Here is a 15,590-nt window from a genome sequence, read left to right as displayed (position 1 = left end):
GATAGAGAGGAGCTGCAAATGTAAGGTACAAGTTATCTAAATACGTCTGTCAGTGTATGTACACAGGTTATCCAAATATGATGTCTATCTGTGTATGTACACAGGTCATCTAAATATGAAGTATGTCTGTGTCATAACTATATGTAACTAAAATGGAAATGTATATGAATATATTAATAACTAGTGATTGTCCAAATAAAGGCTAATGTGATGTAAATTTTCTCTATCACTAATCAACTGTGATATTAAATGTCTTACTACATTAGAAAACCGTGACTCACATCAACCCCTATGCTCATCATCCCTGACAAACACTGGCTCTTTGAGAAAAAGCAAGAGAGGAACCTCCCTCGCCTCACTTTGACATTTTTCTGCAGATAGCCTCTTTTTTTGGGGGGGCGGTCATTGTTTACATTGCAGCCTCATGGAGCAGAAAGAGTTATAAATATTGTGGTTAGAGAGATGTTCATTGCCACTGAGCCATAGCCACTGGCCTCCATCACAGCTACTCTAAACCCACTACTGTTTGCATTGGCACAGTGCTGCCTTGCTGCCAAACGGTTTACACACAGACCCACACACACTTCAATAGAGTACCGCAGGCATGGCGTCTTTTTGTAGGCTTAACCAGAAATCGCCGCCATTTTGGTTAGTCAGTGGAAAGGTCTATGGGGTTTTAGAATGGGGATTTCACTTGAATGCATAAAATAAGGTCAGTGGTCAACAAAAGCTTATGAGAACGCGAATTTGGGTTCAGCAAGGATAGTCTTCACAAACGCATTTACGTTCCAAAAGTCATAATAGTTATTAACGTATGTGAAGACTATGCTTGCTGAGCCCAAACCCAGGGTTACTCAAGTCTTTTCCTATTCATTTTTCCATTAAAAAAAAATCAACTCTGCTTCAGTGAGTGTCATCCACCACTATGATGAATATGATGCAGATTGATTGATTGATTGATTGATTGATTGATTGATTGATTGATTACTTATTTATTGTAGAATTGATCAATACTAGACTGGTTGTCTATGGGAAGAAAAAAGTAACCTGAATGGATTCTAATGAGACATTTTGATCAGGTTCCACATAATTGAATATGTTTTATTATGAGGGGTGCACCAATCGATCACCTACCAATCGTAATCAGCCAGTAAACATTAGTCATCAGTGATCGGCCAATCGCCGTTTCAATTGCACGGTCAAAGACGAACAAACAAACAAACAAAAAACACATCAACTGCCAGATCAGAAAAGTGGTCAAACGTCCAATTTTGGTCATTCAGCATAACCTTCATATCACCAGCCTGTGGCCCATCTGGCACTGACAGCTCATTTCTAACCTTGTGTTGTGATTTTTCACAGCCTATGATTGCCATTTAGAATCAGTTTAATACAGTGGTTCTCAAATTGGGGTCCGGGGACCCCCAGGGGTCCGTGGCACTTTGCAAGGGGGTCCGCGAAAAGTTTTCAGGAAAATGAAAATAAAAACTTTTTTTTTGCAAAAGCTTCATAGTTCAACGAAAATATTTTATGCTTTAAATCTAAAATGGTTCATGGATTACATTCAAATTTAACAAACCTATCAATTTAAAAGTCAAGCACGTTACCGTGGAAACAATTAAGCTTAGCCCAAAATCACAAATCAGAATGAGGGGGTCCCCAGTATATTTTCTATCTTGTAAGGGGTCCTTGGCTGAAAAACATTTGAGAACCTCTGCTTTAATATATTGGACAGAGGGCAGAGCCTGCTGCATGCTGCTGCAATGTGTCAAACTTTTCATTGGCTATCAGTGACAATAGGTGCGTAAGCGGCGCACCTCAGTCATCAAGCATACAATAACATACAATTACTGTTTGGTTAACAACACCTACATAGTTATACTGTAGTACACACATGGATAGGTCACCTATGTCACACAGCCAGAAGAACAACCTGTTAAATACTGTGCTATATTGGAATTTGACTATTCATTCATGCACGTTGACAGGATGTGTCATTGTGAGTGTAATGTTTGAGTAAAATGCAGAATTTGTCCGTTATCGCTCTCTGTAATGTGCTGTTGTCCTGTTGTCTTGTTATTTGTTGAATTATGTACCCTATCATTTCCTGTGCTGTGTACTGTGTCTGTGTACTGTACTTTTCATGTGTGCAAGCAAACCTGTGAAGCCGAAGACAAATTTCCACATTGTGGACAACAATAAATTGAATTGAATTGAATTTCAATTACCGATCAGTTGGGTGATCACACTGATTTTTTTGTTATTTTGTTATTGTAATCATAGTAGTTAGTAGTAGTAGTAGTGGTCCATGGTCAATTTTAAAAATATCAAATATCTGCTATCTGCAGCTTCAAGCGTTTAGTCGAACCCTAACACCACCAGCAAATCCACCACAAGCATACCGGACTGGTTAGATCTTGACTCAGTCTACATTGCTGCCAATAAAAGGCGAAAGGCAGTAAGGCAGGCAGCTACTATATGACGTGAGTGTGAGAAAGCATCAAACAGAAAGTAACAGTGAGTTCTTTTCAGGGCCGTGTACTTCATAAACACAGTCATGCTCTGCCCTTCCCCTCATCCCTCTGAGCTAGCAGAGCAGAGAGGCACCCTCAAATCAGGTCACGTTTCAGTAGTTAGCCGTTAGCTGTAGCCTGACCAAGGGCTGCTACTGCTGCCTGCCAGGGCCCAGTGAAGGATGAGCACCCCGGACAAACTACAAGCAAGTTAACCCATAAAGTCTGAGCTATGTCTTGTGAAACTGCGTCTTTTGACAGAGAAATGAGTGATAACGATAACAGTTAAGAGTTAAATCACTCTCAACTATTTACAAGTGAAAAATTAGCCTATTCCTAATATTAGACAGTTCAGTATTTGGGAACATGAGCTCCCTCCTAAAGCTAGGAACCACATTCCTTAACCGAGTGCAATCAATTAAAGACTGGCTTTGTGGACTTGGATGTTTGTTTTAGTTTTGACATTGAAAAATGTGTGTCTCCATATCCCTGGGCAGTCAATGTGTGAGTTTCAAATTGACTGTCAACGGAGCAGTTGTAGGAATTGATTGAATCATCAGGTGAGTTTTGGCCCTTCGGTTTCAGGTTTTAGAGAATTATTCAAGTTTGCAGATCAAGTTGAAGTCGCCAACATCAGAGGAATACCCAAGTGCTTAGCTATATGAGAGACACTATTACATAGAGGACACAGGGAGCCCTCATTTATCCCACATATAAATGGGAGCTCGGGCTCTGTTTCTCTGTCCCACTGTGATTGTCCCACTGTGATGTCATAACTCCCACTGTGACATCATCCATGAGGTCATAAAATCCCACTGTGACATCATCAGTGATGTCATAAATCCCACTGTGACATCATCAGTGATGTCATAAATCCTACTGTGACATCATCCGTGATGTCATAAATCCCACTGACATCATCAGTGATGTCATAAATCCCTGATCCCACTGTGACATCATCAGTGATGTGATAAATACCCCTGATGACATCATCAGTGATGTCATAAATCTGACATCATCAGTGATGTTGGTCTCATTGGCCACACAGCAGCCGAGTTGCGGGCAAGGCCACGCAGCGGGCGAGCTGCAGGGCCAGCTCGGCGAGCTGCAGGACGGCCGAGCAAGCGAGCCCACAGAGCGGGCGAGCCTAGGAATCGAGTGCGCATAGAGCGCGAGATTCTTAGTTATATAAAAGGGAGCAAGTGGACCCTGTTTACATTTTTGTTCCACTGATGATGTCACAATGTCTATGACATCATGAGTGATGTCATCAGTGACATCATTATTGATGTCATCAGTGATGCGAAGTTGAGTGCTGTGCATGCCAATAGAGCAGGCGATTGGGTGCTGCCATGCCAATAGATCAGGCTAGGCCATGCAGCAGCCGAGCTGTGGGTGCGGCCATGCCGAGCTGCATGCGGCAAGCCCGCACAAAGACATGCCTTCAGCAGAACTGGCTAATTGACGCACCTACTGTATGTATGCATATCAGAGAGAAAATCTGTCAATCATACTTTCAGGTTCACACAGCCTCAGAAATGTTACATGTATTTACAATAACTCAAGCTGCAAGTGGGGGCCACAGCGCCCGTACAACTTTGCCAATAACTTGAAATAATATTTTTATTAACATGATATTCCCAGATGTTACTGTCAGGTCCCTACTGTGGGAGTGTGGACTGTACCTTTTCACTTTGGCCATTGCAAGCAAATATCAGTCATTGTTCAATTAGGGAAGAGAGCAACTTAATGCAGGGAAGTGCAACTACCAGACAAAACATGCCACCGTTAAATTGCCTAATTTGAAATGATATGACATCTTTGCCTTTGGCAACCAAACCATTCTTCGTTAAAGCAGATGAACCAGTTTCACTGCCAAACACAAACCTATGGGTGGCAACAGGTAGGAGGAGCAGCCTCACAAAACACCATGTCACACAGTAACTATTTAGTTGATGGCTGTGACTCACAGAGACGCTCAACAACAACAACAAAAAGGTCAGGGCACACCTGTGTTACAACAGCCGTAGGCACTGATAGTTAATCTGGCCAGTGTCAGGGCGAGGGTAAGGCATAGTAGCATTTAGCAAAGAAGATAGGCCTGCAACCTCTGGGAAGCCAGACACAACCAATAGATAACAGATACATCGTTGGCCTATTATGGGATCGACAGGCAAAATACAAGACGTATAGATTAGATTACTGACTCAAAGCAACAGGGCCCAACCGCCCCCACTCAGAGGGGCAGTGGATGGAGAGGCGGGGCTACTACAAATGCGGTACAGGCAAATAATATTACCTGTACGGTCTTCTTTATTCTGTGGGAGGGACCGGGGTATTCAGGGGAGTATAGGTCTGTCAGGAAGAGGGAGTTGATCAGTGTCGACTTCCCCAGCCCAGATTCCCCTGAAAAACAACAGAGAGAGAGACAGAGAGAGGGGGGAGAAAGAGAGAGAAAGAGAAAGAGAGAGAGAAAGGGAGAGAGAGGTGGCATTGAGAAATGCATTTCACGTCATACTCGTTTTCTAATCTCTTTGTCATGCCAGACTGAGGCACAACATGACACAATCTCCAGATGTTTATCGGAGAGGTTTTCGACACAGCCCTTTAGCATTCTTTACATGTTTCAGATTCAACTTTTTTCTCTCTCCCCCCAAGACAGGAAATGGCTCCCTTTAACCCCCCCTTTTTTTTAACAGGCAAGCTTTAACAGGAGCCGGACGGAGGGAGAGTCAGGCGGGGTGGAAGATCCGCTCGCCAAAATTCTTTTCCCGTCTGCATTTCAGGAATCTAATCAGAGACGCATGGGAAGGGAAGGGAAGCTTCTCGCTCTCAGATGAGGAAAAGCAGACATCAATAGCATTACAGTGTAAATGCTTTACATTACAGTTAATATGATTACAGTGCAAACAGACAGGAAGATAGATCGGAAGACTAGTAGTGTACATTCTACTGTGCTGTGTGCCAAGGCCGATCATCAGAATTAAGATTTAATTAGCTGCTACAACTCCAGACTGGGCAGAGCAGATTAAATTTAGACCAGAAACACCACATGTCATCATGGCAGCATCACAATAATTATTACTGATAAAGCACTTTCCAAAAACACAGCTCTAAAGCACTTTACAAAAGGAGTGTTGACAGCTTTTGATAGCAAAAGCAATTAGAGGAAGGTGGGACATTTTAAGACAAGAACATCAAAGTAAACCCCAAAAAGGGCAGACAAAGACAATTCATAGAAAAATTACAGAATGACTGTATAAAAGTCCGTTTTGAGAAGTGATTTAAACAGCGATAACCAGCCTAAATAAACCTCGGGCTGCAATCTCTAGCTCACATATGGGGTTAAAAGGTGACATTTTGTTTGGCTCGACATCAGTCTGAAATCCAGCCGCTCACATCGACCTCAGTGGGCGGGAGTGCTTACCTTGACAGACAACTCTTGCCTTGACTGCCAAATCCACTTGGAAGAACGGCGAAAACGTGCACACTCTTGTTCCTGTTTAACTGTTGTAATTGAGTCTATTTCTGCAATAACTGCACTTTTTAATGGCTGTGTTTACTGAACGTTAGTGTTACCTCTGCCAATTCTAACAAATGGTAGCAAGTTAGCAAGTCTCCTGAATTGTCACCTGACTCCAATAGACTCGGACCTGCCGAAAAGTCTCCTAAGTGGGCGTGTCCGTGGAAAACCATGGGCAAAACCCGCGTGACAAAATGACAGGAAGTGAGTTGAAGTTGGGCCGTCTTGCTTGAAATCCCATCGTCTTTGGTGTTACCACTCGTTGCTTCAGGAGACGCCATTATTGTTTTTGCCAGGGGCCTCCCTGATTGGTCGGTTACGTTGTCAACTACAGCGCAGGTCCCTGATTCTGGAAAGCGGCGGCGGCGGCGGGTGGAAGTCCAGAATGATCCGTTAGAGTGAAATAGACTGAGTTGACGTGATCAGGATGGTTCACCAGGCTAGGTGACAAACCCATTCCTGCCTGATCACTGATCAATAAACTGTTCAAATCAGTTGTGAAAGTAACCGGTGACTGACCTTTACATTAAACCAGAGCAATTTGGAGAGAGCGTGGCGTCAGCGGAGGACCAAAATGTGTGACTCATTAGCCAATGAACAGCCAGGAAGGGGTCTCGCGCTACTTTTGAATGCTAAAATAAAGCTGATAATGTACAATTTGATTACAAACAACTTTCAAAGTACAACACAAAACTGTCCATTTTGCGACTCTTCTATATACACGACTCTGCATTAAACATTCCACTATAGTTGGCTAGACCTAACACCTCTCCTTCTCCTCCACAACCAGGAGGGTACGAACAATCCCAGCCGGTTCCCTTACACTGAGCAGCAGTAAGCAAACATCCCCACAGGGTGTCTAGTTAGATTGGGGTGAATGCAGGCCAACGAGGAGAGCTGCCGAACAAAAGGAGCAGTGTGAGAGAGGAGGCGAGGCGGGCGTACGCCGGCCTGGCACTGCAGCCAATGAGCCACTCCTGACCTTTACAAGTAGCCCCGCTCGCTCCACGAGAAGAAAACATCACACAAAAGGATCCCTCACTCCGCGCACTCTTTCAAAGCCATAAATATTTTCAGAGAGCGTAGAGACACATTTATCTTGCAATCTCAACAGAAATGTTTCAGCGGTCATAACGGGTCTGTCATGAAGGGGGGGGGGGGGGGGGGGGGGGGGGGGGGATGGGAGCACCATCTAAATATTTCTCCATGGCTGAAAGGGAATGGAGAGCTCTCACTCACTACATGCGTCTTATACATTAGGGAGGCTAGAAGCTGACAAGAACAGCAGGAGCAAATGGATGTAGAGTGATATCCAGGTCCAAGTCTAGGAACCAGTGTGAGGAGGAGTGGGAAGAAGTGGAGTTTTGGTTACACAAGAACCCAACTGAGGCCACGCATAAAACGGCAAACTGTCACTGCGTGCTGGCCTTTGATTCCACGTTTATACATGGCGTTTGTGATGACGCTTCGCGTGCAGACTGGAGCTGCGAAAAACTCCGAGCACCTTCAAGTGAGCCAGAATAAAACGGAAACTTGCGGATAATCTTCACAAATGAGGAACACTGTTGTGACTTTTGAAGCATAAATGCGGGGGGGTTTTTATGCGATTTTCCGAAAAATCACAAAAGTGGTCATGAAAATGTTCTTGCGGAACACAAATGTCACCGTTTCATACACTTTCGTTAACCACCGACCTTATTTCATGCATGTAACTGAAATTCCCATACAAAAACCCCATTGCCTTTCCCCCCTACGAGCCGGGAAGTGTTCGCCGCCATGTTTTCCGGACTCATTCCTGCTGTACTTGATTGAAATACACCTATGGCAATTCTAAGTGCCACGCCCAGTTAACCATACAGGGGTAGCCATTGGGATGGTCATATAGCCGACCGGCCCGGTCCGAGCACCAGAGGAGGGCCACTCTTGCCGCCAAATTGAGGCCCGTGGGCTCGCTGGTCGGCTCACTCACACTTCCTTGAAAGGAAATTTCCAGCAGCTGTGTAAACCGTGGGGGTTTATTCAAAGCAACTTCCCACTGCAAGCAAGAGGCTGGTGGAGGGGAAGCAGGAAACGTTTGGCTTACTAGAGGGAGAGCGCCTCACGTTAATTCATTTGACAGTGCTTCGAATATACCGGCCGAGAAATATGCAGTACAGCAGAAATGAGAGGTGGTCTGTTCGTTTTAAGTGGGGGGAATTCTGCATGTTCAATATTGTAGTCTGAAGGTGGTTATTTTCCGCCTCCGCCATTCTCTGCTATGAAGGGGAGTTTCCCCTTCGAAAAGGGGCAACGACAGTAAAAGTTTAACAAGTCTAGAGCATGACAAAAGTGTTACATACATATATATCTGTTGGCAAAGCCATCAATTTAGTTCAGGGGCGGCCTGTCAGTGCCAGTGTTCTCCTAAAAGCCCTCTTGTTTATATGGGGGGCATTCTTTCCAAAGGAGAGACAACAGGGCACATTTATTTTAAATCCATCTCCACCAGACCCCAAACACACTGAGTTGTGCTGCAGTGGCCAAGATCAAGGTCAGTTCCTGCCAATGTGCAAATCACTGCCAAATATTGACTTTGACCAACAAATAGCTATATGGCCCACTTTCACTTGTCCCACTAGCACTAAGGCCTGGGAGACTTGCAGGGACAGTCTGCTTTCCACTCCAGTTAGGCTGAAATCCACCTTCTTATGGAATAAGTGTGTGTGGAACGTGTTGGAAAATACTTTCTGCTACATTCTGTACAGTAGCCCATTTGTAAAATACCCCGATACTCCCTGACTTCCCCCAGAGACTTGATCAAAATCCCTGACTGTTCCTGTCTGGAATACACCTCCATTCCATCCCATGATATATCAGAAATTCCATAACCAGTGGGACCCCGCAGTATGCGTTTTGAAACGCCCCCCTCCCCCGTAAACACCACGCCATCTGACGCGTCATCTCCTCCAGCATGACAGACGCTCGCCTTTGCCAATTACCCCGCTAGTCTAATTACACGCTGCACACAAGATTGCCATAAAACAGCTCTAACAGCCTCTTTCCTGAGAGGGCACAGAGGGGGGGAACTCCAGGGCGTGACCACATGAACGCTGAATTGAATTCAGAGAGAGGAGCGGGGGGGGGGGGGGAGGTATAGGCGCTGCGAGCTATGAGCCAAGGGGGCAGGAAGTGACATCGTGACGTGCAGGCATTTAGGGCGATTTCCTGCCCAGGTACTTCTGGGTAAGACCTCTGCAGTGGAGAGTGGAAGGGCGTTATGGGCGAGCCTGTCCCAACTCTGCTGCTCAGGCTCAGGCTTTGGCAGCATGAATGGAATGACAGGAAACATCCTCCCACCCCACAATCCAAAAGGCACAAGTCACACTGTGTGCACGGCACGCAGTGGTAGTGCAGTGGTAGTGTGGAGGTCACTGTATGCACACAGTGGTAGTGTGGAGGTCACTGCATGCACACAGTGGTAGTGTGGAGGTCACTGTATGCACACAGTGGTAGTGTGGAGGTCACTGTATGCACACAGTGGTAGTGTGGAGGTCACTGTATGCACACAGTGGTAGTGTGGGTCATTGCATGCACACAGTGGTAGTGTGGAGGTCACTGTATGCACGCAGTGGTAGTGTGGAGGTCACTGTATGCACACAGTGGTAGTGTGGAGGTCACTGTATGCACGCAGTGGTAGTGTGGAGGTCACTGTATGCACACAGGTCACTGTATGCACACAGTGGTAGTGTGGAGGTCACTGTATGCACACAGTGGTAGTGCCTCCGGAGGTCCCTGCTTTCATTGCGGAATGGCAAACATTGGTATTATATATGGTTTCCCAGAGTCTTGCTTCATGTGCAAGTTATCCTACTGAACTAAAAGCATCTCTAATGCCTTTGGGCAGCCAGCTGCTAGCGCTTTCAGCCATGACGTTTGTGTGAAATTCAATATTGCTGCCTGGACACATGAGCATGCACAGTACCGGTTATGGCTTCTACACATACATGCATGACAGATGCAGATGTGTCCACATCTTTCAAGACCTCCACAAATGGAACATTTTCGTGACGCCAAAGATTTAAATAATAAGCAAACCAAATGGAAGACGGTAAAACTGAGTTTTGCTCGGATGAATGACCCATTGTGCCTTTGCAGGGAGGAGAAAAAGGTATGTAAAAAGGTGCTAAAAGAGAATTACTCACCCACAACCATCAGCGTAAACTCAAAGCCTCTCTTCACAGACTTTCTGTACACTTGGTTGGGGAGATTTGCAAAGCCCACATAGCCCTCCAGGTTCTTCTGTTGCTGTGGACCAAAACCAAACATTGTTGAATCTTGATACTTTCCCCCCCCCCAATGGCAACAAGGCAAAATCTCTGAGTTAAAATTGGCTAAGTGAGTGGTGTCTGTGACTGTCAGTCACGATTGTGATGTCATCAGTGATGTCACTCGTGCAATTGTGATGTCATCAGTGATGTAATAAACCCTTCCTGGCTGAGGCTAAGTGGGGGGAGTGTAAGTATAGGGAGCAGACTATATAAATCTAGGGAGAAGAGGCTATGTGGGAGTATACTGTAAGTAGGCTACGTGGGAGGGAGAGTCTCCACCCTAGAAATCGAGTAACTGAAAACCAAGTTGTGTATATTGTTGCAATAGGTACCACTGTCCAGTAGTGAAAGTTGTGAAACTAGAAATGAGCTGGATTTTAAAAAAATGGCGGAAAATTCAAAAGCCCAAAGGAAAACTCATTGTTAAGGGACATCATGCCCAACTGTGCGCGTAAACCAGATAGGATGTATATTGTCCTACTAACCTTGTTTTGTATGCATGTAGTCGTGTAAAGAAACTTGTCGGTGAGAAGGAAAAAAAAAGTCTAATAACAACTGCTGCATTTAAGACATTTTAATAGGCTTTACAGGGCTTAAATAAATACCAATGGATCAAGACCTTTCCAGGCTACACTTTACATGGATAGGGTTTTAGTCCCCGGCTATGCAACCTTATGCAAATTACTCATAACCCCCCCCCCCAGATATAAACAAAATCATGGATTGTATATGCTCCATATGAGCTGTTATAGGGCAGCCTATACAGCAGATTGATGGAGGTTAGGCACAATACTCACAGCTGGTTTGGAGAGTGGGCAGGTTATCGTGGTGACCAAAAGTGAGATGGAGAGATGGTTGTCAAAGCAGTCAAGAAGGCAGCAGGAAACCCATAGGAACAAACAGCAGAGAAAGGAATTAGTGACAAGACTGTTTGAAATGGCAACGCCACAGGAATGCTTCCTTACTTTATGGCAGCCTTGCTTCATTTTTGCAGAAATATTCATAATTTGACCAACATGCATTGACGACAGGAGTAATCTCAATCTAAAAGGGATTCCACCAAGACTCATTGAGACATCTGCGATGAAGACATCTATAAAAGGATGAGGTACCCTTCTTCAAATAAAACACAGATGGACCATGAATGTGGAGAACAGGTTTAAGGGCCATGTCTATTTTACAAATCTCCAGTTGCCAGGTAACAGACTTGACAGATCCAACAATAGAATGTAAGTCCTTCCCTAAATACTATAGCAGGTGGAGTCAGCCAAGCAATGTAGATATGTTGAATTATTATTTTCTGCATGTACAGAATAGATATTTAGCGACAGCTAGTTAACTTAAAATGGAATAAAAAAAAAACGAATCACAATGCATTAAAGCAACTCATGTTAAAGCACAAGGCAGCCTGTTTTTAAGAATACGTCAGTGGTCACTGGTCAAATCATAGAAATGAGGCTGTTAACACTACAGCACCCCATAACTACAATAACTATCTATGGATGAACAAAGTTGGGCCTATCTTTAAGCAGTCATTTTTCACATATGTTTATATGGGAACTGTCACAAGTTAATCTGAACGTTTAAGGTGATGCATCCTCCTCCACTCGTCAGACTAGCCAATGGACTAGCCCCACTGTAATTAAATTACATGCACGCACGGACACACACACTTTAGACAGGCTACTGGCCATACTGGCTTACATCCCTAAGACATCGTCCCAGCAGTTCCTGTGCGGCAGACAGCTGATGAACAGCAGACCACTCAAACATTCCGCTGAAAACGGCTGCAAAAATGACCTGTGATGAGCTGTTAACAGGGGCGTGCTGTGTGTGTGTGCGTGTGTGTCAGTCATTCCTACTCTAAAAGGATATACAAATGACACAAAGACACTGTACAGTGTACAAGTAAAACGTAGACGTACATTATTGCAGCAAAAATGATATTTCTTGCAACAGTTTTCACAGATCCTCCCTGTGTTACATCTCTCAAACGTATGCTCCACTTGAGCAATAGGAAAAGCATCACCACCCAGAGTGCTGCCTTCTCTTGATGCTGTTTAGATAGGATGCTAGTCTCTAGCTGCCTTCTCTTGATGCTGTTTAGATAGGATGCTAGTCTCTAGCTGCCTTCTCTTGATGCTGTTTAGATAGGATGCTAGTCTCTAGCTGCCTTCTCTTGATGCAAGTTTTGGTTTGGCTGGAAGACAAGAGTGGCTTTTTACAACTTCCTGTCTTACCATTTGAGAAGCTTTAAACCAGAGATGGTCCATATTAGAGATATACACCAGGCTCCGCCAATTGTAAGAAATGGCACTAGCAAGTCTCCTATATGGTCACATCTCCCCTTAAAGGGACAGCTTATCCTAAAATCCAAAATACATATTTTTCCTCTCACCTGTAGAGCTATTTGTCCATCTAGATTGTTTTGTGTTAGATGTCTGGGTTTTAGAGATATCAGCCATAGAGATTTCTGCCTTCTCTCCAATACAATGGAACTGGATGGCACTCGGCTTGTGGTGCTCAAAGCGCCAAAAAGATTTTATTGGAAAAACTCAAAAGCAATGTCTCTTTTCAGAAATCATGAACCAGTTACTCAAGATAATCCACAGACTTGTTGTGACTGTGAGCAGTTTTATGTAGGAACTATTTTCTATTTTCGACCGAACTACACCCGCTAGCTAGCTGCTGCTCTAGCTGCTGCTAGTTTCATGTAGGAACTAGCTAGCAGCTAGTGGGTGTGTAGTTCGATCGAAAGAAAATAGGTCCTACATGAAACTGTTCACAAATTCTGTGGATTATCTTGAGTAACCGGGTCATGATTTCTGGAAAGAGACATTGCTCTTGAGTTTTTCAAATTAATTTTTTTGGCGCTTTGAGCACCACAAGCCGAGTGCCATCCAGTTCCATTGTATTGGAGAGAAGGCAGACATCCAGTGTTTCCCATACATAAAGGAATTTGTGGCGGGCCGCCACAATAATATTTGGACCGCCACAATAAGATGTTGACCCAAAAAAAAAAAAAAAAAAAAATTTATTTTTTTTTTTTTTTTTTTTTTTACAGTGCACCTGAACGCAACATGCAAGATATCCGCTGAATAAGTGTCCAATAAATGTTCATGTCATTCTGGCCAATACTTCTGTTATAGCATTTCAGTCTGGAATATGTAATATCTTTCAATAATCTATGATTTAGCTGCTAAATTGTCAAATACCGCCATCTGCTCGCTACCCAGGCACTTATGTATGTACTTAACCCAACTAACTTAACCTAACTAACTATCCGGTGTGCACAACACTGTCAGCCTAAACTCCGGCTGACACCCCAAAAACCTACAATCCGCTACAGAAAAATGTATATTGTTTGTTTATTAACTGGCCCCTCGCCTTCTATCATTTCACGAAAGTGGCAAAGCAAGTTGAGTATCCCTGACCTATAGGGAGAAATTTAGTTTGTCATTGTAACCCACAGCACAGTAATGATGACATGTTCTTCATAGATCTAGCCTTTTAATTTTGCTCTTAAGCTTTCTCAAAGTACACCAAATTCATGCATTTTACTTTAAAATGTTTAAAAAAATCTTGCGGGGGGGCATGCCCCCGCACCCCCCTAGGGGGTCTGCGGTCCCCCACCACAAACTCTCAAAATCCTGTGGGAAACACTGGACATCTCTATGGCCAATATCTCCAAAACACAGGCAACTATCCAAAAACAATCTAGATGGATAAATAGCACTACCAGTGAGAGGAAAAAACATGCATTTTGGATTTTAGGGTGAGCTGAGCTGTCCCTTTAAGTGTTGTGAGAGGACTGAGCCTGGTGACGTGGGGTTAAATGGTAAATGGTAAATGGCCTGCATTTATATAGCGCTTTTATCCAAAGCGCTTTACAATCAGTAGGTAGTCTACATTCACCCATTCATACACCGATGGCGGCAGGCTGCCACGCAGGGTGCCTACACACCGTCGGGAGCAAGGAGGGTTAGGTGTCTTGCCCAAGGACACAGCGACAGCAGCTGGGAGGGAGCGGGGATCGAACCGCCAACCCTTGCATCATTGGCCGACCCGCTCTACCTCCTGAGCTAAAGCCACCCCCGGGTTAGTGCTGACCTAGCAAGCTAACTTGAACTAGAGATCATGAGTTCCCAAACTCCACACAAACCAAACCACGCATATAAACACAAAGCTGCCCCTTATAGTTGTAACTAGATATTCGATAAAATAAAATAAAATCCAACCACAGATTTAGCTACTATATCAACAAACTTCACATGTACCTTTAGCTAATCGCTCCCTGCTAATGTGAGCTCATGTTGCCAAATCTCACGAGAGTGTGTTGCTGAGACTGAGACAGGTCTTGAAATCTTTTTATTTTCTCGTGATCTGTCTGTCTGAAAAATGCCATTTTAGTGTCAGGATGTTCAGAAGATATGTGGCTTCGGAAAATGGGCAGAATATTTACTTTGATGACTATGGGGCGAAATATTCTGTCATAATCTGAGATCACATTCACTCCTCCCATTGACTCCAATAGACTCAGGACCTGCCACAAGTCTCCTAAGTGGGCGTGGCCATGGAAAACCATGGGCAAAACCCACGTGACACAAATACAGGAAGTGACTTGAAGATGAAGTGATTTGCTTTGATATCCCACTGTCTTTTTTTAAACTAAGGAAGTCAGTTGTTTTTAAGGTAACACTCTGAAATAGTTATAATACCATTGTCAAGGCTGGAACACACTTCCAGGGTTGAAGAGAAAGCTTAGCCTTACACTTAATCTGTGTTTTGCCTTCAGCTTATCCTTCGACAGGGTGACGACAGTGACAAATGAAATCACACTACAGCAGTCCCACACAGGAAATGTAGTTCGCACTTGACTGTTCACTAAACTAAACGGAAAAGATGTGGTGAGCGCGTCTGCTTCCGGGAAGCTGGGGTTGAAGAGAGGTTTGTCTAGCCCCAAGGCAGGGCCCTGAGCCCTGAGTCTGACACCAGAGAGGATGACTACGCTTTACGCCAAAATGTCCGACCCCTCCCACGACCTTGGGAGGGCTCACACATTTCATGCATCATCACCCCAGACTGTTATTCTTCCACACTTCTCTGTTGATAATGACTAGGCTCTGTTCACATAGCATTCAAAGTCTTCAATTCAGACTTTTTTTTTTTTTAGCTCAATCACATGTGACATAGATCTGGTGTTTTGTAACCAGTGTGAAGATAGAGCAAATTCAATTCTGATCTGAA

At 44.2% G+C, this 15,590-nt stretch overlaps 1 protein-coding gene across 1 annotated transcript in view; it reads right to left on the bottom strand.

Annotated features, from left to right (window-relative positions):
• Positions 1-10,341, bottom strand: part of LOC310785303 (septin-7) — a gene marked incomplete at its 5' end in the record, with an annotated part of 33,059 nt that extends 22,718 nt beyond the window's left edge. Inside the window, 2 exons of the mRNA XM_083646324.1 lie at positions 4,813-4,919; positions 10,218-10,341. Of these exons, the coding sequence (XP_083502450.1) occupies positions 4,813-4,919; positions 10,218-10,341 (231 nt within the window). The remainder of the gene's footprint in view (positions 1-4,812; positions 4,920-10,217) is intronic.
• Between the last annotated feature and the right edge of the window lie 5,249 nt (positions 10,342-15,590).

The sequence above is a fragment of the Poromitra crassiceps genome (genome assembly GCF_964638095.1).
Source record: "Poromitra crassiceps genome assembly, chromosome: 11".
NCBI classification, from domain to species: Eukaryota; Metazoa; Chordata; class Actinopteri; order Beryciformes; family Melamphaidae; genus Poromitra; species Poromitra crassiceps.
Note: the sequence above shows the minus strand (reverse complement) of the source record. Positions and strands in the feature narration are given on the sequence as shown.